General features: G+C 42.7%; 1 protein-coding gene across 1 annotated transcript in view; it reads right to left on the reverse strand.

Moving 5' to 3' along the window:
- Positions 1–27,320, reverse strand: part of FRAS1 (Fraser extracellular matrix complex subunit 1) — a 464,038-nt gene that overhangs the window by 151,514 nt on the left and 285,204 nt on the right. The window contains exons 21-28 of the mRNA XM_060012300.1: positions 19,184–19,336; positions 18,805–18,951; positions 13,173–13,319; positions 10,282–10,422; positions 9,209–9,349; positions 7,332–7,472; positions 4,297–4,567; positions 634–718 (exon numbers count right to left, since the gene is read on the reverse strand). Coding sequence (XP_059868283.1) covers positions 634–718; positions 4,297–4,567; positions 7,332–7,472; positions 9,209–9,349; positions 10,282–10,422; positions 13,173–13,319; positions 18,805–18,951; positions 19,184–19,336 — 1,226 coding nt within the window. The remainder of the gene's footprint in view (positions 1–633; positions 719–4,296; positions 4,568–7,331; positions 7,473–9,208; positions 9,350–10,281; positions 10,423–13,172; positions 13,320–18,804; positions 18,952–19,183; positions 19,337–27,320) is intronic.

Below are 27,320 nucleotides of genomic sequence, written 5' to 3' on the forward strand. Positions count from 1 at the left end.
TTGGCTGATGACCACACTGGTACTTCATTTAAATAGATCCTTGATAAGATCCTCTAACTACTGCAAACTGAGTTAAATGCAGTTCAGCTACAGGATAGATAGGCAAAATAGGTAAACATAATTCCATATCCCTGAGAGAAATAGTTAGACAAAACAAACCTATTCACCTATGAATACGGAAGTCTTAACAACTAGTACGGCTTCAAATTATTCTGAAGGGCTGGTATGAGATTCAGTATAGTAAAGTAAGGCACAATGTAATAGTCAAGAACACAGACTGTGTAACCAGATTCACTGGGCACGAATCTCAGCTCTCTGTCAGCTATATCACCATAGACAAGTTACTGAACCTCCCTGAGACTTAGTTTCCTCATCTGTGAATTGGGGATAATAATACCTCACAGGGCTGGCATAAGGATTACATGAGAAACATAAGAGTACTATGGATGTATCAGTAATTGTTTGTTGCTGTTATGACCCACAGTACTAAAAATTACTCCAGTGACATCTCATGAGGAAACTGAGACACGATTAATTCAGCTCAATCATTTTTGCTAAAACTACAGAAAATCTTTATTTGTGCTTCAGAATCAGTAGGCATGTGAAATTATTAATTGTGTGGCATTTTCTTACCTGTGTTGAAAATGCTTGTATGTTGATCAGCTGTGGCTCAGAGAAGAACTGCTGGTCACTAATTTTCAGGTAAAAGTAACCTTTCCTGAAAGAAGTCCCCAAGAAAGGAATGAGAAAGTACAATCATTAAACTGGTCTTTAGAAAGACAAGGATTAAAAATATTTTCAGATTATATGCATATAAGAGTTTGGATCAAACCACTACAGTAATATACTATTCACACAGTAAACAGAAATGCCCACATAATAATATACTATTCACACAGTAAACAGAAATGCCCACATAAAGATTAACATAGCAAGATGCAGGTAAAACTACTGTATATTCTTCGATCTCATTATAACAATGTTTCTTTTTTTGTTGTTTTCTATTTTTCTAAATAGAATATATAAAATGTTGAAAAATCAGTTGTCAGGCCAAGACAGGTTAGTAATATATTGAAGGCTAATGGTTAAGTTGGAGAATGGAAAGGAATCTTTCACTGTCTCTGACTAGTTCTCAATGATTTCCTCTTCCCTGTGAATCCTCTCCCCAACTCCTGGCCAGTTCATGTGAGTGGACCCCAATAACACCATTAACAATGTTTGCAATGTTTGTGTTACATGACTCTATGGCCCAATCCTCCCTCCAGTCATACACATACACATTCAATGTGGACTGGACTACAGAAGGATGACTGATTATTCCCTGGAAATTTGGAACTGGCCTGACAGTGCCATTTGACTTTGGGGGAACCACAGTCTATCATGCTGATGGGAATGTGGAGCAAGCCCGTCTGTAGGAGGGAGGTGAATGTAGCCTTTGGGCAAAGAGACAGAGATGAGAGGAAGAACTGAGTCCTGCTTCCCATTTCTGGTTCTAACTCCTGGGCTTGCCCTGGAAGCCCAGCTGCCCTTGATGTGTTTGAGATCTGAGCCATACCTGCAGTGTTATAACAAGCCTCACAATTTTGCTTAATCTAGTTCAAGCTGACTTCCATTACTTGTGACCGAAGAGTCCTAATTAATAGAACAAAATAAGACTCACTCTTTGCTGTGGTTTTTACTTCCTGTTTCAGCAGCTTCAGAGACTCCTAGGTGGGAAGGTAGGAGCTGCCCACCTTCAAAGCCAAAGCAAGCTCAGAACTCACTTCAGGCTTGTAAGATGTGTGATTAATACATTATGGAAGGTTTAGAATTCTGGTCTATACTATAGGGACCATTGTTTGAAAGGTTCTTTAAAAGGCATTCACGGAACTAACTACTGAGACATAAAGAATGTGGATGGATCTCAAATGCATTATGGCAAAAGCCAGAAACAAAAGATTATATACCATACGCGTCCATTCACATGACATTTCAGAAAGGGCAAAACAATAAGAGTGAAAAACAGATCGGTATTTGCCAGGGACGGGGAGCGGGGAAGGGAGTGCCTGTAAAAATGAGATGGGGGGAGTGATGAAACTGTTTCACATCTCGCTTCTGGTCTCAAGACTGCAAGACTATATATATTTGTTAACACACATAGAACAGTACAGTTTAAAATGGGGAATTTTATTGGGTGCCAATTATACCTCAATAAATCTGATTCTTTTTTTAAAAGAAAGAATGCTTGTCTTCCCTTTCATTCCATCATCCCTTTCATTTTCTGTCTCATTTAAATCCTGTCCCTCTCCACTCCCACCTCCAGACTTCAAGAGAATGCAGGTGATGGAAGAAGCAGAATGCAGAAAGAAAGGGTGGTTACTCCCAACCTACTGGGGAAAAACGATCTTGGCGGCACTGAGGTTCCAATAACTGTGTTCAGCCTCTCTGCCACGCCAGCTTATCAGGGCCACTAGGACTGTATTTCCGAGTCATCTTGCACTCCACAGGGGCATTCCAACCCAAAGAAAGCCAATCCTAAAGAACCACAGTGGGCATTTTCATGGGGATAAACAACCACAAGCCAACATGGCAGGTTGCCCCTTTTGTTTTTGTATCATTTAGAGACTTATATAATTTCCCTTTTCCATGAGTTTCTACCAACCTCGTTTTACTATTCCTCTCATTCTTTCTTTTTAAAAAAATTTTAGATAAAAAAGAAGATCCAATGTTAAATGGGTACTAAGAAATAAAAAGAGTACTGAAAGAAATCCCTGAAAAATAGTTGCCACTCTTGGTCCCGTTTAGGGGTGCAAAGCTCACTCTGGAAAGAAACTGGTGGTGAGAGACTAAAGAGGTTAAACAGACAAGAGGCTTAACTTTGGTTTTCTCTGGAGCTTTTATGGACTTTACACACTTTTCACAAGTGATTCCGAGACATATGACTACAGGTACGGAGCTGTGTATATATGTGTCTATGTGTGTGTGATGCAAACACCTAAGAACTATACTTGAAAGAAAATGAATGAAGAAGATAGAGCACAAATTTGAAGAGTGATTCTATGGCATCAGACACCAGAGTTTTAAGCTTCATCTCTGGAGCAATATTTTCCTATGCAATGATCTTTTGCCCCAGGAGGATGGAAGCATACCCTTTATTCCTAGTACTATGAAGGAGGCAGAAATCATAGTGGCTGAAGGCATGGGGTGTGGAATCAGAGAGCCTTGGGTTGGAGTCTCAGCTCTGCACTCATAGGCTGTGAGGCTTGAGCAAGATTACTTACACGCTCAAGGCCTCAGTTTCCCTATCTATAGCCTAGGATCATAAATATACATAATTCAAATAAAGGGCACAACGGCTGGGTCCCGGTTAGCACTCAGTAAATATTAGTTGTTCCTATTCCTGTAAGATGGGTCTTTTGAGGTTACTGGCATCACTGGCTCTGAACTGCAATAGGGAACTTGTGATCTACTTTTCTCCCCACTTATCTCCTAGCCCAGACCTTAAACATTTTTTTAAAAATCTCAAATTTAGTGGTGACAGTAGAAGATATTCACCACATTCTTTATCACTGTTCCATGGATTTCAACTCCCTGTTTACACATGTAGTCCGCTCTGAATGATCTGCACTAATGAAGCAGTGCAGGGTGAAGGATACTCCAACAGGCTAATCTTTGGGGTGCATTCCCTGGTTTCTGTTTAGTAGATTTACTCTGCTAATTATATGGCTCTATTTGCTTGGGTTAGCATTAACATTCAACTGCATTCCTGAAGCATATGTCAGCTGGGGTGGGGAAGACAGCCAGAAGTGTGCTAGGCATCAGAAGAAAACTGGATCAGGCTTACAAATGAACCACATTTAGTCCCATAAAGTGGATAATAACAAGTTAACCGTGACTTTTAGTTTCCTTCCAACTCTGAAATTCCAGGAACCATACAATACCTTGAAAAGTACGTACTCCATCCTCTAGCCACTCCCTCCTCCCGGTATAGTACCTTAATGCTGAAGAAGCAGCTGCAGCATCTGGGTATATAAGCGATTTTGTTTATCCTGGGCCAAAAAACTGGGTAATTGTACTAGGAACTTTCCCATCACATCAGAGAATTACCCATAATTATGCGATACAATAAAAATGCCTCTAACAGAAGCACTCTCTCTGAACAATTACAGTGATGTGATGACAGGCAGCTGAAAGCATTGGCCTTTGTAGAGTATCGATCTTCCCCAGAAGAAAAGGGAGAGCTATTGAGAAGGGGGTGTGGGGTGCAGAGCACTGATGGAAAGGTGGCAGGAGGAAAACAACAGAATGCTGGGTCACCTGGGCTTTTCTTTGCTGTGCACAAAACGCACTCTCTTCTCCTTCACATCTTTCCAGCTAAAGTGGCCAGCCTTGTCGAGCTGAACCTCTTTTCCATTCCTTGAGAGCACGAGGTGACCATTGGTGGGAGTGCTCACCACATGGAACAGGAGGTCTTCGATCCTGCCATCCTGGTCTTGAACATTCAGGAGGAGAAAATCCAGTGGCTTCATTGAACCAATTGCAAGGGTGAGGGAACCATTCACATGAAGACTAGGGGTGTTTATTTCGCCTGGAAAACATGTGAATCCAAAGTTCAGGCTTGGTACAGTCACTAATTAGGTTTTATTATTCTTATTATTTAAAGAAATAGACTTGTAATGTTCATTCAGAGCTACAAAGATGAAACTCTAAGCTATCGTATTCCATAAGACTCCTTCTAATACAGTGGTTCTCATCCCGGATGCACATGAGAATAACATAGGGTCTCAATATTAAATAATAAAACTCCTAGAAGAAAATATAGGAGAAAATCTTGGTGATCTTACATTAGGCAATGCTTTCTTAGATATGACACAAAGAGCACAAGTGACAAAAATAAAAATCAGATATACTGGACATCATTAATATTAAAAGCTTTTGTGCTTTTAATAACAAAGGACACCAGCAAGAAAGTGAAGAGACAATCCACAGAATAGGAGAAAATATTTCCAAATTACATATCCGAAAAGGGACTTGTATATCCCTTCTATATCCAGAATATATAAAGAATTCTCACAACTCAATAAATGACAAATAACCTAATTTAAAAATAGGCAAAGAATTTGAATGGGCATTTCTCCAAAGAAGATACACAAAAGGCCAATAAGCACATGAAAAGGTGCTCAACATCATCCGTCATCAGGGAAATTTGAATCAAAATCACAAGATGATATCACTTCATACCTACTAGGAAGGACAATAAAAAGTATTCCTGAGGGTGTGGAGAAACTAGAAATCTCATATATTGCTGGTGGGAATGTAAAATGGTACAGCTGCTTGGGAAGACAGTCTGGCCGTTCCTCAAGCAATTAAACATACAGCTACCATATGATCCAGCAATTCCGCTCCTAGGCATATACCAAAGAGTATTGAAAGCATATGTCCGTACAAAAACTGGTACACGAATGTTCACAGCAGTGTTATTCATAATAGCCCGAAGTGGAAATAATCAAAACAATCAAACATCAATTGATGAATGAATAAACAAAATGTGGTATATGCATACGATGCAGTTATTATTCAACCATAAAAAGACATATTGATATACGTTCTAACATGGAGGAACCTTGAAAATATCATGCCAAGTGAAAGAAGCCAGATGTAAAAGGCCACATATTGTAAGATTCCATTTACATGCAATATCTAGAGTAGACAAATCTATACAGACAGAAAGTAGATCAGTGGTTGCCAAGGGCTAAGGCAACAGGGCAGTGGAGAGAGACTACTAATGGTTATTGGATTTCTTTTTAGGGTGATGAAAATGACCTGGAATTAGACAGTGATGATGGTTTCGTAACACTGTGGATATGCTAAAGACTCATTGTATACTTTCAAGGGTGAATTCTATGGTATGTGAATTATATCTCAGTAATAATAACAATAAAGAATCACATAGGGATCTTTTAAAATAATCCTGATACTTAGGCTCCACCACCAGAGGTTCTGACTTAGGTGTTCTGGGGTGGGACCTTAGTGATTTTACAAGCTCCCCAGGTAATCCTAATAGGCTGCCACATTTGAGAACCACAGTCCTATCCTAATACATCTGTCATAGCCGACCATCAGACCCACCAAGGGCAAGAAAAGGGTCAAGTGTCTGATACCATTTGTAAGGACAGCACCAGTTAATCTACCATGAAGTAGGATTATCAGTGGCTTACTCAGAATTCATGTGAAATACATACGTTGTTTTAAAAATTTACGATCTCTGTCCATAGGAAACATCTGATGGATGAATTAGGATTTCCGACCTTGATATGGAATTCATCCTGTCTCCCGCAAGTCGTTTTGCCTGGACTTTAACCGGTAGCACTTCTTCCTTTTACAAGTAGGTCAGACAGGGCAGTTTAGGAATGTCAAGCTTCAGGGGGACTACTTCTAACGTAAAATTACTCCAATGAAAGTTGAATTCATTTTCACAAGTTGACTTGTATTACATCCCAAGTGGGGTAAGCTGACTCTCAAGTATTGTACTTGGGGTTTCCAGAAGGATCCTAATGAAATAAGCCAAAGATATTTTCTTCCATGGGAAGTCTTAATATCATTAGAGGTCAGAGATATAGACATGAAAAATATGATTGACTGCAGGTGATAAAACATGATGCATGTTATTGATGAAGGACACTCAGAAGCCAAGAGATGCTCAGCTGTAATGTAACTCCCAATCCTCGTTCACCTGTAAAAGTTTTGGGGTTCAAAATTAAGCCTGAATTTAAATTTGTTTCTCTTTGTTGTTTAAGGTAAAGTGCCCACGGATGTGTTGGACAAGACTAGCTCCATTCCTTAACGTGTTACCTAATTCTTAGTGGCAAACAGAGTGGCTTGAAATCCATCCACTTCCAACATGTGAACCTAACGGGGCAAGCTCCTCACACTATTCATTAATTACTTACCATTTATCTCCAGTGTGTGCACAAAGGATGCATCATTGCACCCTGGCATAATAGCTCTACATGTGTATATAAATATAATAAATTTTATCTGTAAGTATAATTTTCTATAACGTGGCTGTAGTTCAGGAACACAGCTAAGTTTTATGCCAAAGTTCTGATCTGATAGCTCTGATTTTTAAAGCACAGATTGCTTCTTTTTCCCTTCCAAAGGTCTTAGAAGTTGAATTTTCCCAATTTTCCATGTTCTATAAACAGTTCCTTATTCCATAGCAGCACCAGGGGTTTTCCGAGAATGGAAAGCCTGCATTTTGTACCACACGAGCCAACTGTACCTGCAAACTTAGCCTCCGCGTGGAGAAATTACAGGTGACTTCACCAGAGCATCGGAGGGGAAGCACTTACCAGCACATGTTTCATTAGAGGAGTGGGCAGGGAAGCCGGGAACACACTTGGCAACACAAAGGCCACTCTTCAGAAGGAACCCATGGTCACAGAGGTGACACCGGTCTCTGTGGCTGCACTGCAAGCACCCCCGGGGGCAGGCTATCGAAGAGAGGACACACTGAATGAGGCAGGACAGAGGCACAGGCCCCCAGAGGGGGCCACCAGTGATAAAGAAATGAAGAGTGGGAGCACAGCAACATATGACCCCCCCGCTGCAGCAAAAGAGAATTCCCACAGTTCCCTGCAGAATTTCACAGAAATGAAATTTCCTACCCTGCAAAGGAAAGTGAACAGGAAGGAGCACCCTTGCTTTCCACACTATGACCTGAACATGTTGCACATAAATGGATTGTTTAAAAAGTTAACAATACTGACTTGTAAGGGAGGCAGCTCATAGGGATTAAGAGCATAAGCCCTGTCGGGTACTGTTCCTCTTCTACCACTTAACGGCTGCTGAGTTCGGGCAAGCTGTTTAACAGTCTGTGGTGCAATTTTCTCATCTTAAAAATGGGGATAGTAATAGCACCTAATGCAATGACTGTTGGTTGGATTACATGGGCTATATATATATAACGCGCAGTGACTAGAACAGTATTGCGCACACGAAAGGACTCAAATGTACTACTATCACTGCTATTCTTATTTTTATTCTTCTTCTTCTTCTTCTTTTTTTTTTTTTGCGGTACACGGGCCTCTCACTGCCGTGGCCTCTCCCGCTGCGGAGCACAGGCTCCGGACACGCAGGCTCAGTGGCCATGGCTCACGGGCCCAGCCGCTCCGCGGCATGTGGGATCTTCCCGGACCGGGGCACGAACCCGTGTCCCCTGCATCGGCAGGCGGACTCTCAACCACTGCGCCACCAGGGAAGCCCTATTATTATTATTTTAAATGCATGTGGAGAGCAAGCTATTTAAAAGACCATAGATTATTTCTTTGAATCAAGTTAATAAGCTTCTATAAATCAAGTGTTTACTGCCTAATTATTCTGCTTCCTCAGTTGAGATGCTGTTATAGAGAGGTGGCACAGGATAGCTGAAAGGGCCCTGAATTAGAATCAGAAAACTTGAGTTTAATATCTGGCTTTCTGTTACCCTGGTTAATACTCTTAAGGCTCTTCCTTTTTTTTCATTTGTAAAACAGGATTCATAGTGTCTGCCATAGTTTACCAAGTCATTGTGGATGTTACATGAGATAACGCAGATGAAGGAAATTTGGGGAAATATAAAATGCCACGCCTAGGTAATGGCATTATTATTAAATATCAGGTATTCTTTAAAGTGGGGCACACCTTACCAAGTTTTGATGGAAATGATGAGAACAAACTGAGGAAGCTCTTGTGAATAACTCAATGGACAAGGTGATTAAGACTTTGGGTTTAACTTTAGTTTAATAACAAAAGTTCAATGTGTCTCACTAAATTGTCCCCAGAAATCCTACTCCTCAAGGATATTATAGCAATATCAGGGTCCCTGGTAATTTAGTCTACGCACTGAAAACCCTGGGCCCATGCCAATAGGGCTGACCCCCTCTTAATGGACACCACACCTCAGTTCAATACAAGCTTGACGTTCCATGAAATATTGGCTTTGTTTCCATACAGACCTTTAGGGACAATATTGATCTGTGCAAGAGAATTATTGGCCTGCACTTCCGTATTCTATCTAGCGAGCCATTGACAGATGTGCACGAGAAGCCATCAATTACTTAGGCCGAACTCCCTGGGTTTTCATTCTGCTCCTAATTCAGATTCTCCTTGGTAACCTGAGAATCAGCACACCTGGCTTCCTTGCTGCCCTCACTTCTTTCCGGAGAACACAGCACAGTCTCCAAGTTACCTGTGCATCTGCGGTTTGAATGATCTGCAAAGTTCCCCTTCCCACATTCCTGGACACACTGGGCTTCCAAGAGGAGAAACGGCCCTTCACAGCGGGTGCACTCACGGGGGCCTTGGCACTGGAGACAGTGGCTGTCACAGCCTGGAAGACACAAGTCAAGTCGACAGGAAGGTGCATGGCTTTCCAAGGGGCTCCTCCATCACTCCTCGTGATGAGGCAGTACAACCCGGTGTGCTGAGCAAAGCAGCAGACTGGGAGTCAAGGAGCCAGGCTTCCAATCGTGACTGCCGCACTTACCAGCTGGGTGACTTGGCACTAGTCACTCCACGTCTCTGAGCCTCAGCGTTCTCTCCTATAAAATGCAGAGAACACACTGCCCCACCCAGTTCCTTGGATAAAGGTCAAATTACATAATGAAAAATACTATGCAAACTATAAATTGACAGATATCAGCCATTATCGTTATTAGTAACTAGTCCTTGACTCCCTGCACTGCTTCACTGAAGTGTCAATCTTTCCTGACTAACCTGGTCGGTCCTCAGGGTATCACCCAAGGATGCTCCCGGGAATGCTGCCTGTGCACTTTGGGTGGGCATTCCAGGGTGTGAAGATTTTGTGGCATTAAAGCGAGGCTGAAGGGGGTACTGAGGCAGAGAAAGACGACGGTTAGACATACGGTATTGGGAGGGTCGTGGGAGGGCAGATGGTGGGATAAGACATTCTTTCCATGTGCTCAAATGACGAGAGCATGCAGACCTCTCCGTTTGGAGCACAGGACTGTTCAAGTTTTAAAGAAATCCAAAACTAATGGTCAAACCATATCTGTTTGTGTGGCCATATACCTCCAAGATTCCCATGTGGATTTCAAATCTGGCAAATGTTGTACTGGGGCATGGGAGAAGGAAAGAGCGGACATTTGCATTAGAACAAAGGAAAACTCTTAGGAAAGAAACAAGAAATTGGATAAAAAGCCAGAGAGGAAACTGGCCACAGGCTTCTTCTCATGAGGAACAGTAAAATACAGAGGGGGCAGAAGCTTGGATGAGCACAGAGCAAGGACCCCAGACACTTACTCTTGCAGAGACCTAGGTCCCGGTAAAATGATGGTGAGCAGTGCTCCACACAGGTCCCGTCCTGGAGAACATAGCCATCCATGCACTGCAGGCAGTCTGTCCTCAGAGGCCCGTGACACGCATTGCAACTCCAGTCACACTCTAGAAAGAAAGTTCCTTCGATCAGCTTCCTTTCTGTCCAGCCTCAGCCCCAGAGACTAATTTATGAGGACACTGGCTGCAGCTGCATGGGGTGAGTGAGGACAACAGAAGAGATGGATAAGTGAGCTCTAACGAGGCTCTGCTTGTAGTAGCCTGAACGCCTCTCTGAGGTTGAGCGTTTCCTAATTACGTTAGACATGGTGCGTACAAGGATCGCTCCTTCATGCAAAGCCTGTTCCAGGGAGTGGCCTATTTGCTCCCACAAACCTCATCTGACCTCCTCCAAATGCCAATAGGTAAAGGATGTCAGAGACTCAACGAAGAATGCATCTGCTCTCTCCACTGACACCGACCACGTGACTCTCTTCCTCTCAAAAATCAGGCGTTGACCAGCACAACAGAAAGAACCAATGACATTAGACTTACAAGGGGTATAAACGAACTGTCCAGAAATAAAGGAGTTCCTGAAATAACAGATCTCATTTAGAGCAGAGCTGACTCCTTCACATGTTCATTCACTGAACAAGCACTGATGGGATGTATGGCCCTGAACCTCGTGTGGCGGGTGTAGACCCTGGCCTCAGGAAGTTTATGTTCTAGGGGCTCCCAGCCTTAGATGCACACCCAAGTAATTCAGGGGGGTGGTTAGAAATACAGATCATCAGGTTCAACACCAGAACTACCGAGTCAGGCCCAGGAAGACAGGGTGCTGCGGCTACTGTTTTTGTCATTGTGATTATGCTAGTTGTTGTGGCTGTCGTTCTGATGGCCCAGGCAATTTGGACGGGCGATTTTGCAGTCATAAAATGCAGAGTTCTAGCTGGTAAGGTTAAGTCCTTCGTTCATGGAAGACGGGACAAAATAGCAGGATTAAGTACTTGGTTTTTTTTTGGCGGTACGCGGGCCTCTCACTGTTGTGGCCTCTCCCGTTGCGGAGCACAGGCTCCGGACGCGCAGGCTCAGCGGCCATGGCTCACGGGCCCAGCCGCTCCGCGGCGTGTGGGATCTTCCCGGACCGGGGCACGAACCCGTGTCCCCTGCATCGGCAGGCGGACTCTCAACCACTGCGCCACCAGGGAAGCCCTAAGTACTCGTTTTTGAAGTCAGGTAAATCTGTATTCAAGTCATGGCTTTGGCACTTTTTATCTGCGTGTCTTGCACACTTTCCTTAAGCTTTTTGAGCCTCAGTTTCCTTACCTGTAAAACAGGGATAAGAATAGCACCTATTTCATAAGACTACTGTGAAGATTAAGTGGAATAATGAATTTAAGGAACTCAGCACAGTGCGTGGCACACAGCAGTTTAATAAATGTTTGCTGCTGAACTGGTTTCCTTGGAGAACGTATCTTCACTCGGCGCTGCCTCACCCCACCGTCCCTCTCCTCTAAGAAGCTGGGGAAACCTCTCATTAGTCACCTTTCTCTCTTCTTTGATGCAGTATTTCTAAGTCCCAAAGAAGCAGGTAACTGTGCACGACGGTACACGTGCTTCCAAGAAGATTTATAAAGTTAATCTCACTCATTTATTTGACTGAATCAGTCCTGAGGGAAAATGACTAAAACAGAGCCTTGAAAACTGCCAGCATAGTTATGAAATCATTTACAACAGGGAGGATTTGTGATAATCTTGTTTTTCACCACAGACTGACAACCACTGGTTAGAAGGGAAAAACTAGAAAAGGTTCTGTGGTCTTGAGCACAGCAGACCGCCTCAGTTAACAACCAAGTACAATTTCTCGGAATGGAATGTAAGTAATTTTGCAAAACCTTAAAGCACCCCAATTTTATTTGACAGATGTCTGACCTCCATCTCTGAGCCCTAGCTTCTCTGGCAGAATTGGAAAGGTCGGAGGGGTGGGTGGGTGGGTGGGGAAGGTGGAACGGAGGAATGGAGAAGGGAAATGGAACAGAAGCAAGGGAAATCCATCCTTTAATTCTGTCTTTCCGCTTGCTGGGTCCTGCCATTTGAAGAGCATAAGCTCCAATAATGTTAAACACCGGAAAACAAGGTAAAAGGTAGTACCCGGTTTTTGACAATGCTTGCTTATAAACTCCTGGAGGACAGGGGCTGTGTCTTCACTCATTAAAGTATGTTAAGCAAGAGATGAACAAATCAGACACAACGCCTGTCCTCATTAAGCTTAGCGTCTGGCAGTCTAGAGCTGTAAATGCAAATGCCTACAGGGCCCAGGAAGGCGATGTAAATCTTTGAAATAGGGCTGGTGTGATAGGACAGGGAATGGTGGGCACCGTGGCACCCTTAGGAGATCATGTTCAACCCAACAGAGACAACAGCTACTCATCAACCTATTGCTGCACTGTGGGAATGCAAACCCAGTACTGCCAAACCTTCTGACTTTTTCAAAAGAGACTGAACATCTCAATTTTTGTATGTGAAGTCTTCTGATGTTTAAAAGGCAAAGAATTAAAAATTTTAAAACGCTGTTAAATTCAGTGGATCAAAAAAAAAAACAAAAAACAAAACCACAGACCCCTGTCTTGGATTAAATACAACCTGAGGGTTTCCAGTTTGCCATCTCTGGTCTAGTTACTAAGACCTGGCATAATATCTAGTACATGGTAGATAGAGAAAAAGATTTGCTTAATACATACATACATACATACATAATGACTTTTCATCAGAGAAAGTCTAAACATCTGATGACAGTATTTTCCCAATGTGGGAGCAGACTTCTCTAGTAAAGGGGCATCGACAAGTAGAAGACTCGTGCAGTTCTGGAAAAGCTTTACCTTTGCATGTCTTGGTGGAGAAGTCAAGATAGTACTGTGGGGCACAGCTCTCATGCTGACAGTCTCCAAAGAGCAGGACCTTGTTTGGATCTCGGCAGGAGGTACAGCTGGCCGGTGAATCACAGCTTCCACAATGTGGGTCGCATGCTGAGCAGATAGGAAAAGAAAATGACCAGATGATTACCATTGCAAATACTGAAGCACTGATCAAACCTAGACAGATGCCGCAAAGCAACAGAGCCTCCCTCCAACCTATTTTTTAATCACGGCTCAGAACCCTACCCTGAGATCAACAGAAACAGAAAATGTTAATCTTGTTTTCCGAAATCAAAGAGGGTAATTTTATTTTCCAGAGAAGATAAATTATAAACCCAAGAACAGAAACCCCACATCCAAACTACCCTGTGACTCAGCAACAGAATTAATTTATACTTATTTCAAGATCTCTGGAATAATAGTCCTGAGTGTTCTTGGAACCTTGCTTCTTAAGGAATCAGGGCCCCTACAGTTTATGAAGTAGATTCAGATTTTTGTCTGATACCAAGATTAAAATTAGGCAGCAACTTATTTCGGAGCTCAGGAAATCCCATATTTTAAGATACGAAGGACTTTAAGGCGACCTGGCTTACTGACTTACTCATTTGTAATTCTTAGCAGTCACTTAATTTAGGCATTCAGGGATGATCTCCAAATCCGGCCATGCTTCCATCTCTGCCTGATTCAACAACTAGCATTTCTCCATTGACTCAGTTGTTCATGCTAGAAACCTTAGAGTCTCTCCTGGCACCTCCCTTTCTCTCACTCCTAATTCAATGACTTACTGGATCTTATTTGTTTGAACTCTCCTATATAATTCTCAGAACCTTTTGCTTTTCTCCACATCCACAAATGCCAATATGTCCAAGCCATCATCATCTCCTCCTAGACCACTATCATAGCCTCCTAATTGGTTTGAGTCCCTTGCATTCTATTTTCCATATATCTGTAAGAGTGACTTTTTAATTCATACTTCTCAGGTGTCAGAGGACACTTTCATCTATGAGCTCATATCTTTCTTCAGGCCTGGAAAAATTCCAGCCATCATTTCTGTAAATATTGCTTCCATCATTCCCTCCATTCTTTCTACCTAGAAATCATAATACACATGTTTGAATCCTCTCAATATAATCTCCAAGTCTCTTGTCTTTAACTCTTATTCATTCTTCAGCCTCTTCTTCAAGAAGGACTTCCCTGACTCTCCAGTCTAGAACAGGTCTCCCAGGTACTGTTCTTATACCTTTCATTCATGCCATACATAAAAATGTTCAATTTCAGCGATTATTTACCACCTGTACCCTTTACAGCTGTACGCTTCATGAAAGCGAAGACGAGGTTTCTGTTGTTCCTTGCAATAGTCCCCAGCACCTAGCTGGTTATCTGTAATTTTGTTGGTGTTCAATAAATACTTGCAACATAAGTGAAAGAAGCCAGATTTTGTAATTATATATACTCAAGCACTAGCATCTCTGCCTCCCTCTAAAATTTTCTCTCAGCATGTGTCAGAGGAAAAGTCTAGAGAGTGATCATGTGAGTTTTAGTGCTAAAGGATATCAAAGTGTGTGGCACAGTGCAGAAAAATGACCTCCCTCTAAAATAAAAAGAAATTCCTTTTGTTTCACCTACAAGAAAAGCCATTGGTATAAAATATTTGTTAGAATATGTAGACTTGTAATTAAAGGTCCTAGGAAAATTCTAGACTGGATTTTCAAACAGTTTGAAAATATTAGAAAAGATATTTTTATTGGAAACTTATATGAGACTAAACTTTTATCCTTTTGGGAGGTAGGATTTCTACACATGTTGTATCTTAATTTTGCCAAAGGGTTTGACAAAAACCCTAAATATAAACTTGTGAATACAAAAATGAAGTGGGGTCTACCAGCTGTAAGTGGATTTGAAGATGGTTGAAACACATACTCAGAAAGTTGTCAGTAAATCTTTGTAATTGGAAATGAATGTCTTTAGTAGAGTATTATGATGAAGTCTTAATTTCTTAGTTGGCCAATATTTTTATTAATTACTTTAATGAAAACAAAGAAATTATGCTAATGATATTTAAATATGACACATACACTTACATAGGATACACGCAGAGTTAAGTTGACATGGTTACTAAAGAAACTAACACAATCTTAAACTGAAGAGCCTTCATGTAACCTCAATGTCAGCTGGACGCCCTGCTGGACATGGAGCTGCAAAACAAGTCCCCTGTACTGACAGCTGAGAGTTTCTTGTAGTTTACTTCCTCAAGCTTCTGTCTGCCTCCGTGGTCTTGAATCCTTCCATGAAGTCTCATTCCCAAAGCATAACTCAGCTCCTTCACTGACTCCCAAAAGAAATGGGGTCCCGCCGAGCATTTGGAAATGTTAAAAGACTATATGGAGGATTTGGAGGGATGCAGTGGGGTCACACTAAGAAGCAGGGGGCTTCCATCACTTCTCTTCGAATGCTTCTTCCTCTTTAATCGAACCCCTCAGCCGTCTCCAAGGCAATCCCCAAGTGACCTTGTCTCACTCAAAGTAGTTCTGCACATAACCAAACCCCTTGGGTTCTAGCTTCCCCATTCAGAGGAGTGTGGGTGAGGAGCCTTTTCTCCCTCTTACAATATTCAGACCAGAGGGTATTAGTCTTACTGCAGTCACGTTGGTGTGACAACGTCTGGAATAGCAGGTGCAGCTCTCCGAGGTCAGTGACCCCATGGAAAGAGCTAAGAGGACAGTGAAGAAGGGGCCGAGGGGACCAGAAAGCAGTGAGGGAAGCAGAGATGTATTGATACTTTAAATATCGTTCATTGAGGAGGAGGGAACCTCACAGCCTATGATGCCCCATCTCCCTCCTGACCTCTGAGACGGTCCCCCCTTTCTGCTCAATACTCCACTGACTCCAGTCCTGCTCAGAACAGAGAAGTCCAAGCTAATGTCAGACTTCGGAAGGGAATCGTGTGAATGAGGGAGGAGCCATTCTACACTGCTCCAGAAGGAGGCTCTAGGGCTGATGAGAAACAGCCCTCATCCCCACCGATGCACCTGGCTTCCTTCCTCATCTGTAGCAGCCTGTGAGGGGATGAGAGAGAATCTCTGCCCTGGGTGCAAGGTTGGCTCAGGTGTGCTGGAGTCTTCCTCCTACTCTAGGGCACTACGGTTTCAAGTACTGAGAACCTCATTTATCATCTCTTCTTGAAAGTTCCTTCTCAACTGGTTATCCTGAAATTTTAGAGCTCAGTACACAATTTCTAAAGGTTCCTGTAATCAGAATCTAGACAGCTCTGAAGCTCTTACTTTCTTCTATAATATGGTTATTAATGCCTCCCCTTAATGTTGATTATATTTCCTTAAAAGCCCTTTACTGCACAATTCCTAAAATTGTCAGGCCTATAATTGTCTATAATGATGAGCAGTAGAAAGGGACATTGTGAATTTTTTTTATGTATTAGAAACTCAAATAGCCCAACTTGGGGGCATACCTTACCTTATTCAGTCTTTGGATGAAGGAAACCTAAGCTTTAGCAAAGGACTAAAGTTAGAAGATGCTTAATTTAACTGAAATAGTCTATAAAATCTTATTTACATGGTAGCACAGCGAATGCATTTGTGCAGAGCAGAAGCTTCCCAGAAGAGAAATACTTCAATGCAACGTAGTTTTGCCACCTATAAGCCATATAAGGGATTCCGTTTTTTTCTTTTGAACTTTTATTTCTGTGATTCCACTGCAGTGAAGAGCCTCAAATATCTAAGTCACTACTTCTACACCAATACTCTTTTGCTCTTGAATAGAATATGCAAGTGTTTCATTCGTGTCTCTTGTGTTACAGAATCTACAGATTCCGGCAGACAGTTGATATATACCAAGCAAAGTTTTTGTTACAAAAGTAAAAAAAAAAAAACCAAAAAACTCTTTTCATGGATCCAAAAGGGATTTTTTTTTTTTTTTTTTTTTTTTGGTGTGTGTGTGTGCGTGGTACGCAGGCCTCTTACTGTTGTGGCCTCTCCCGTCGTGGAGCACAGGCCCTGGACGCACAGGCTCATGGGCCCAGCCACTCCAAGGCATGTGGGATCTTCCCGGACCAGGGCACGAACCCGTGTGCCCTGCATTGGCAGGCGGACTCTCAACCACTGCGCCACCAGGGAAGCCCCCCCAAAAGGGATTTTTATCTCTGGTATCTCAACAGATGATGCAAAATGGTGGGTTCCATATAACTTCATTTCAAATGCAAATCCTTGCAAGAATCTCCATAAACTAACAGTAATACCTATCTTTGTATCTATTAAATATAAATATCTTTTACTACTCGATTTGCCTCTCATTTCACATGACGATGATGATAACAACAGTAGCTATACTGAGAGCTTATTCTCTGCTAGGGTCTGTGCTAAGTGCAGTAACATTCGAGGTAGGCACTATTATAATCTCCCTTTTATAGAAAAAGGAAACTGAGGCCTAGTGGTTAATTCACCTGCTCAAGGGCACAAAGCTAGTTAAGTGGCAGTTAGGATTTGAACTTTAGTTACCTTATTCTAGAGCCCACTCTCCTAACCATTACTCTATAATTCCTTCAACATGGTACTTCCTAGGACAGAAAACTGAAATATCAGTACTGTATTTGTTAACTGTCATTTTCAAAATGAGAAAAGTATACCACAGTTTTTTGGCAACTGACACTTTACTGATTGAAATAAAGTAAGCTGCCTCAGCCTATTGCAAAACTGTTCCTTCATCTGTGAATCACTTCCTAATTTTTTTTCCACCCAGATTTGCCCTTGCCCTAATTTATCCTAACTCTTTGTTTGTGCATGACTCAGGTAATTAATCATATTTTAACTTATTTGAGAACTAAGACATCTATACAAGTAACTTTCATTCAAGACAAAATAAACTACTGTTTGGGCAGAAACTGAATCCTTTGTAGCATATCAAGCCTTGCATACTGTCAGTATTTAACAAATACATGTCAAAAACAAATTAAACCCAGAGAAGTGCTGAGGTTCAGGCCTTTATACTAGAATGAGCTCCACTCTCTGCTTAGGATCTTGGAATTGGATCACTGACAGAAACCACAGGAATAAACTAGACTAACAATTTTATGATTTTAATGAGATAACTAGAGAACAGAGAGGTTAAATGACTGACCCAAGAACACACAGCTCCTCTCTTGCAGAGGAGATCCCTAGTCCAGCACTTCCAATTAGGCCCATATCTGAGTTATAATCTGCTAATGGCATCCATATGCTTTGTAGATTCATTTTCTTTCTTTTCTAAAAATAAAGGCTACCAGGTGAAAATATGGAAGCAAAAAATCCCTGTTTTCTTCAATGACTCCAGAAGAGCAGGAAAGGAGAGAAAGTTCATTTTTTAAAACTTACGCTGACAATGGGCTTCCCTAGTGGCGCAGTGGTTGAGAGTCCGCCTGCCGATGCGGGGGACACGGCTTCGTGCCCCGGTCCGGGAAGATCCCACATGCCGCGGAGCGGCTGGGCCCGTGAGCCATGGCTGCTGAGCCTGCGCGTCCGGAGCCTGTGCTCCGCAACGGGAGAGGCCCCAGCAGTGAGAGGCCCACGTACAGCAAAAAAAAAACCCAAAAAACAAAAAAACTTACGCTGACAAGTGTGGTTGTCATCGAGATAGTGCCCTGGGAAGCAGGCAGTGCTGCAGGTGCCAAGATGGGACAGAACGAGGTCGGTGTCACATGAGGAGCAGGAAAAGGGTCCTCTGCCCCGGCAGGTTCTGCAGGAGTAGTGACATTCTGCAGACGGAAGAGACATAAAGAGAACCTATGAAGCCAAATTCCCCTCCAAAGCAGCATCCCAAGAGCCGTTAATAAAAGCCCCAGCCCAGAGAGCATTAGCTGGTCTGGTTTATTGCCCTACAGTGTGCTTCCTGCCTCTCTCTCTCTCTCGGGAAGTTCCAGCCTTCTCAGCTATTGCCCAAGAGAAGCTCATGGGGCACGGCAGCTCCTGTGTCCAGCACTTACTCACTTTTACAAGCTCCTCTCTCTGCGAAGTATCCAGAAGGGCACTCGGGAACACAGCGATCTTCTAGCAGCAGGTACCGGGCATTCTGACACCTCAGGCAGACGCTCCCGGTGTTGTAGAGGGCAGCTGCGCAGTGCTGGCACAGAGGATGGCAGTCTGGAGAGCACATGGGAGCACAGAGAAGGCACGGATGCTATGAACACAGCGTCTCATTTCTACACCAAAGGGTAAAAGGGACTGCAATGACCACTGTTGCAGCACAGATGGCTGGAGAGTAGCGCAAAGGCAGTATACATCAGTAAAGCAGAAGCTTGGGACCTGTACAGATTGCGTGTTTGAGGTTTTTAGCAAATGGCCAGGCCCAGCACAGCAACTGAGTTTTCATCCCTTTCCGACTGAACAACCTTCAAGTCCTAGGGCAGCATGTGATAGATACTTGCCAGGGGGTATAGAAAGAACTATCAGATAACAGAAAGTTCATCATATCAGCATATCCCCCGAGAGCTCACAGAACTCGGGTACCATGTGCCCGTCGTTCACAGAGCTCCTAAGCTGTGCTCAGAGGCCCCACGAAGCTCATCTCCCCGATGTGGCCTTCCAGAGTCAGCAAACCAGCCTCAGGCATTGGTGGGGGGGGGGATTAAGGTTGGTTGATAATAGAATTGGGGGGAAAGTTTAGTCTTTAACTAGAGGTAAAGTTACAAAGAGCTGAGTTGGAAAGTCATTTTCATGACCATGATGATACACAGTTCACAGAAGCTGTTGTATCAGTTGTGATTAAATCTATAGGGCAAATTAACTGGGATGGCCAGCACTGTCTCTTGTTCTCACCCGTGTAAGAGTCATCCTTTAATTAAAGAACTTGGTTGTGTTCAGCTCCCCATATAGGTGAAAAAGCCCTCTGTCCTACCTTAAGTGGTAATAATGCTTCAAATCCCATTTACCATCCTCCATCCCAAAGGTGGAAGAAAAGCCACAAATCCTGAATTACCCCCCAAAATGAAAAAGGAGTAAAGACCTAGGAAAAGAGAAGAGACTTCTGGTTATAGGTCCTGTCCATCTTCCCCTGTAGGATTCAAAGCACTGTTTGCAGTTGCTAAAACACCATTCAGCGGCCACATAGGTCTTGTTTCATCCCAGTCTTGTAGATAGTGATTTCTAGCGATATTTAGACTAAAAAATCCTTGTCAATAAAACAGATTACCTGTCCTTGAAATCTGTTAAAACAGGTCTTTCTCTCCATACCCTCAGTGATACACTTTCTTAATTGCTGATCACCTGAGACGTGTTCTTTGCCGAAGAAGAGATCTCAGTCCCATACCCAGCGCCCACTCATCCGCATGAGAAGCCTTTGAGACCTCTAGCCATTCCAGAAGTTGAACCCAGAGTGTCCTCCGCAAAAATCCTCTTTTAGCAGCACACAAGTGAACAGGCTCCGACCTTTCTCTGAACTTCAGGAGTTTCAAATTACAGGCTGCCTTTTGCCAATATTAGAAACAGTTCTTGATATCCGAAGAGGCAAATTAATCCCCATTATAGCCCTTCAGTAAATTATAAAGGAAATGATGGCTGTATTGAGAGAAATCTGATAAGGAGGCTATTTCCCCCTGACTTAGTGTACGGTTTCCACACAACGCCAACCTTTTTGTTTTCCTTTTCCTGTGCTTTCCTCACAGTGCCAGGAGCACTTTGAAAGTTCCTGGAGCAGGTGGAGGTAACTCCGTTTTACGATTACCTTAATGAGTGGGTACAGGTTAGAACTGAAAACCCAGGAAACGTGACTGATTCAAGGCTCCATTATTTGAAAAGTCTTGGCCTCTTCCTCTTTAAAGCCAGTGCTTACAGAGAGTGTGGGGCTCCGGCATGCGTCAACAAGATCCGCAGGTGTGCAGGGGTCTAAAAACTGGTTGCAGCTAACTGAGGCTTTCTCTAGTGTACAATTAGAGGAATGAAAAAGAATAATCACCAAGGGGATGCTTTGAAGAGCAAGTAAGCAGATCTCTGGAATATTGTGTGGGTGCAATAAATAAATATTTATGGATTTGCCCGATCATGGGGATCTCTAGGAGCTGTTTAAATGAGAGTGTGATGTATATTAATTACTTCTAAAGGCACCTAGAGCTGGTTTATGGATGTTCCTTCCCGCTCTCATGGCAGCAGCTTTGAAACCCTTGCTACTCTTCCCTGGTCACCAGCCCACGCTGCCCACCCTTCCACATCCTACCCGGTTATTTCACCTTCTACTTGACTCAGCCCGTCAAGCATGAACACCTTTGATTCTTTCCTGCCAAACCCTTTATTTCATTTCATCTCCCTTCACAGGATGAAATGGCTAATTCCTCCACCCCCATTTTTTAATCCGATTTTCAACATTATTTGAACATTATGGCAACATTAGTGCATCTTTCACCCCCATCTCTCTTCATTCTCCTCGACCTCAGCCTCCAAACATGCTCCGCATTACCTACTCCCCACAAAGTTTTTCTCAACAACCTCCCCATCTCTTTTCTTTCCTTCACCACCCAACTTCCTTGCCTCCCTAACTTCTCACTTCACTGTAATCTGCCTTCAGCCTCCACAATTCAACTGTTGTATTGCTCTTGAAAAGGTCTCTGACCACCTTCTAATGACCAAACGTAATGGCCTCCTCTAATTCCTAACCCACCTGAAAGGTGTGCAACACAGGACACTTCGGATCACCCCCTTCTTTGACCTTCTTTCCCCTCTTAGCATGCTTTATCCTGGTGCGCCTCTCCATCATTCTCTGCCTCTGACTGCCTGATAAGTGTAGAAATTCCTTACAACCCTTAACTTCTTCTATCCTCTTAACTTAAGTCTCATTCTCTGGAGGTCTTAAACCAGACATGGCTGTTTGCATCATTTTGGTATACAGCTACCAAAAGCCAGTGGAAAGGGCTCAAGAGTTACAGAGAGAGAGAATGGGAACTGGTACAGCCACTGTGGAAAGCAGTATGGAGGGTTCTCAAAAACTTAAAAACAGAAATACCACACGATCCAGCAATTCCACGTCTGGGTATTTTTCTGAAGAAAACAAAAACACTAAATTGAAAAGACATATACATCCTTATCTTCACTGCAGCATTATTTATAAAAGCTGAGATATGAAAGCAACCTAAATGTCCATCACTAGATGAATGGATAAAGAAGATGTGGCATAAATATCCAATGGAATATTACTCAGCCATAGAAAGAATGAAATGTTGCCATTTGCAGCAACAGGGATGGACTTTGAGGGTATTATGCTAAGTGAAATAAGTTAGAGAGAGAAAGGCAAATGCCATATGATTTCACTTAGATGTGGAATCTAAAAAGAAAAACAAATGAACAAACATAAAACAGAAACAGAGTCACAGATGGAAAGAACAAACAGACAGTTGCCAGAAGGGAGAGGGTAGGCGGGATGAGTGAAATAAGTGAGGGAGAATAAGAGGTACAAACTTCCAGTGACAAAATAAACAGAGGCAGAACGCTCTATGACATAAATCACAGCAACGTCCTTTTTGACCCACCTCCTAGAGAAATGGAAATAAAAACAAAAATAAACAAATGGGACCTAATGAAACTTAAAAGCTTTGGCACAGCAAAGGAAACCATAAACAAGACCAAAAGACAACCCTCAGAATGGGAGAAAATATTTGCAAATGAAGCAACTGACAAAGGATTAATCTCCAAAATTTATAAGCAGTTCATGCAGCTCAATAACAAAAAAACAAACAACCCAATCCAAAAATGGGCAGAAGACCTAAACAGACATTTCTCCGAAGAAGATATACAGATTGCCAACAAACACATGAAAGAATGCTCAACATCATTAATCATTAGAGAAATGCAAATCAAAACTTCAATGAGATATCATCTCACACCAGTCAGAATGGCCATCATCAAAAAATCTACAAACAATAAATGCTGGAGAGGGTGTGGAGAAAAGGGAACACTCTTGCACTGCTGGTGGGAATGTGAATTGGTACAGCCACTATGGAGAACAGTATGGAGGTTCCTTAAAAAACTACAAATAGAACTACCATACGACCCAGCAATCCCACTACTGGGCATATATCCTGAGAAAACCATAATTCAAAAAGAGTCATGTACCAAAATATTCATTGCAGCTCTATTTACAATAGCCAGGAGATGGAAACAACCAAAGTGTCCATCATTGGATGAATGGATAAAGAAGATGTGGCACATATATACAATGGAATATTACTCAGCCATAAAAAGAAATGAAATTGAGCTATTTGTAATGAGGTGGATGGACCTGGAGTCTGTCATACAGAGTGAAGTAAGTCGGAAAGAGAAAGACAAATACTGTATGCTAACACATATATATGGAATTTAAGAAAAAAAAAAGTCATGAAGAACCTAGGGGTAAGACAGGAATAAAGACACAGACCTACTAGAGAATGGGCTTGAGGATATGGGGAAGGGGAAGGGTAAGCTGTGACAAAGCGGGAGAGTGGCATGGACATATATACACTACCAAACGTAAAATAGATAGCTAGTGGGAAGCAGCCGCATAGCACAGGGAGATCAGCTCGGTGCTTTGTGACCACCTGGAGGGGTGGGATAGGGAGGGTGGGAGGGAGGGAGACGCAAGAGGGAAGAGATATGGGAACATATGTATGTGTATAACTGATTCACTTTGTTATAAAGCAGAAACTAACACACCATTGTAAAGCAATTATACCCCAATAAAGACGTTAAAAATAAATAAATGAATAAATAAATAAATAAATAAGTCATGGGGATGAAACCTACAGCATGGGTATACAGACAATAATGGTATAACAACTTTGTATGGTGACAGATGGTAACTAGACTTATCGTGGTGATCATTTTGTAATGTATAGAAATATCAAATCACCATGTTGTGTACCAGAAACTACCATAGTGTTGTAGGTCAATTATACTTCAATAAAAAAACAAAAGAGGGAGTTGTAGAGGCTCCATGATCACTCAAGGCCTCTGCCTCTCTCCATGGCTCCATATTAAGCCTTAAAAGAGGCATCAGATCAATCACCAGACGTACCACACGGCACGATGGAGCGAGTACCCAGAGGCAAGGAGAAATCAATAGATGACACCTGAAAATAGAAAACAGTCAACCGCAGGTTGCCCAAAGCATCACATTAATCCGAGTTAGTTTACAGTTTCACATTACACGTGAGACTGTAACTACTTGAGTCTGCAAAGTTCAACTCTTTTTGTTCGCTACCTGTATTTCTTCCTTATTCATTTATCCATGGCTTAGAAACTCATACTGAACACCCAATCCTGTGAATAGACCCCGAAACAACAGTCTGAGTGGGTCCTGTGTTAATACATTCCTGCAAACCTCTCTTCCCAACTCTGTCTTATACAAGCCGCCAACAGAACACCACACAAAACCAATATGCTCTCAAACCTTGCTCTGGAGTCTATCTGAAGGTTGACTGATTTTTATTAAACCAACCAGAAAAGAAAAATAAATTCCTAAAACCTAGGAAACACCTTTGTCTTAAGAGGCTTGAAGTCAAAATCTCTTTGCAGGAGAGAATTCCTTGGGAGAGCTCAAAATGAGTTATGATGTACAGGGAAAGAAGCCAGAAATCAGAGCAACGGGGCTTGAGGATTAATCCCAGCGTTCTGATATACAATCAGAAAAGCATCGTTCCCGAGGGCAGGCTGCTCAGTTGTGACAGGCTACAAGTGGCCAGTCCCCCTGGGCACTAACTGTAGGCAAGCTTCAGGCTCCAGCCCCAGAGGCCACTGTGATCTTCTATGCAGAGAGGGGGCTCAAAACAGGGAGCTTGGGCTTCCCTGGTGGCGCAGTGGTTGAGAGTCCGCCTGCCGATGCAGGGGACGCGGGTTCGTGCCCCGGTCTGGGAGGATCCCACATGCCGCGGAGCGGCTGGGCCCGTGAGCCATGGCCGCTGAGCCTGCGCGTCCGGAGCCTGTGCTCCGCAACGGGAGAGGCCACAACAGTGAGAGGCCCGCGTAATGCAAACAAACAAACAAACAAACAAAAAACAGGGAGCTTACGGTTTTATTTTTCTGACTACAAAGTCAGCCGTGGAAGAAAATATGAAAAACAATTTTACATAGTATAAATGAACATAAAAATCCCCCCATGTGGGCCTTTTAGAATAAATAACTATTAACAGATATTTTTCTCTTAGTTCTTTTTCTATACAACTTTCCATATGTAGATTTTTACACAGATGAGATTTTATTAAATATTGTCATATAATAACTTTTTTTCACTCAGTACCATCAGCATTTCCACGTGTCATTAGGGACTGTTCGTAAACATCATTTTTAAGGGTTGTATAATATTCCAGCATTGAATAAACAAATAAAACTTTACCATTTTTCTTATACTTGATCATTTACTTCCAATTTGCACACTTTTATAATGAAGGCCATGATAAGACCCTTGTGCATTTTAGATTATTTGCTAAAAGACAAAGTCAGGCTTCCCTGGTGGTGCAGTGGTTAACAGTCTGCCTGCCAATGCAGGGGACACGGGTTCGAGCCCTGGTCCGGGAAGATCCCACATGCTGCGAAGCAACTAAGCCCATGCACCACAACTACTGAGCTTGCGCTCTAGAGCCCGCGAGCCACAACTACTGAAGCCTGTGCACTTAGAGCCCATGCTCCGCAACAAGAGAAGCCACCGCCTTAAGAAGCCCACACACCACAATGAAGAGTAGCCGCCGCTTGCAGCAACTAGAGAAAGCCCGCGCGCAGCAGTGAAGACCCAACACAGCCAAACATAAATAAATAAATTTATTTTAAAAAAAGTTACATCCAAGATACATTCTTGAGACTGTTTCATTGTAACTTTGCCTGCACTAGGAAATATTTTTAAATTTATTTTTTATTGAGGTATAGTTGAATTACAGTGTTGTGTTAATTACTGCTGCAAATGACTCAGTTATACATATATATACATTCTTTTTCATATTCTTTTCCACTGTGGTTTATCACAGGATATTGAATATAGTTCCCTGTGCTATACAGTAAGACCTTGTTGTTCAAGGAAATTTTAAAATAATAAAATGATCTTGGCTAATTTGGTTGGTGAAGATTGGTGTTACATAGTTGCTTTGGTTTGGATTTCTTTTACTGTAAGTGAGGCTGAGCATTTAAAAACTCTTTCTTTCAAACAACAAAACTGTTCAAATGTCTACTGTACTCACAGAGCTTTCAGTATGGTGGGGATAAGGACCCTGGATACATAATTACACTTAAGTATGAAATCTGTGTAATCTCATAATAATTTGAGATATCAGCCCGTGAGTTCTTTCCTCATCCACTGCAACTATCCCGCATTAGACCAGGGAGTGTAGGCCACCATGTGCTCCCAGAGAAAGTTAGCAGAATCAGACCAGCACAGATACCAAATTCACAGAGCCCAGGGCACAGGTGAAAGATAGAAGAAAAAACAAACTTGAATGTGGAAATTGGAGCTAGGAGACCCAGGCCCTCCCCCACCAACACTACTCCTACACTCTCCACCTCTGTACCCCAGCCTAGAAAAACCCTTCGAGCTGGAGAGGAAGAAGGAGCAGAGAGACCATTCAATTTGCCTCTCCCCTCCCCTCCTGTGGAACAGGTTGGAGGTAGCTGAGTGGAATATTCAAGAATCCAACAGTGAAGCGGACTTGGGCTGGGCTTCTTGACTTAAAGAAAGTCGTCTCCAAACTGAGTCCTTTGTCATGAGGCAATAGAGACGGTGGCACAGTGGGATGAGCAACAAGAGAGTGTAAGGCAGACGCTTAGACACGGGACTGCCTTGAGACTATTGCAAACTTTTGTAAAATGCAAACCAGGTAAGCCCAGGGACCATGGAAGTCTCTGACGGGGTACCAACTCAGTCCAGGAAGCAGGTAAAGCTGCCTGGAGGAAGCTGAGACAGAGACACTGAGTGGGAGTCAGCTGCTGGAGGAGATGGGCAGGGTGAGAGAGCTTGGAAGAGGTCCCAAGAAGAGGAAAAACATGCAAAAACCCAGAAACGCAACAGAACGGATGCCTTCAAGGAACTGAAAAAAGTCCAGTATGGCTGCATCTTGAAGAACATTCGGAAGAGCCACTCAGGACCTGGCTGTGCTGATTTTGAAATACCTTGTAAGTCATG

This window comes from Delphinus delphis, chromosome 5 (genome assembly GCF_949987515.2).
Source record: "Delphinus delphis chromosome 5, mDelDel1.2, whole genome shotgun sequence".
Taxonomy (NCBI): Eukaryota; Metazoa; Chordata; class Mammalia; order Artiodactyla; family Delphinidae; genus Delphinus; species Delphinus delphis.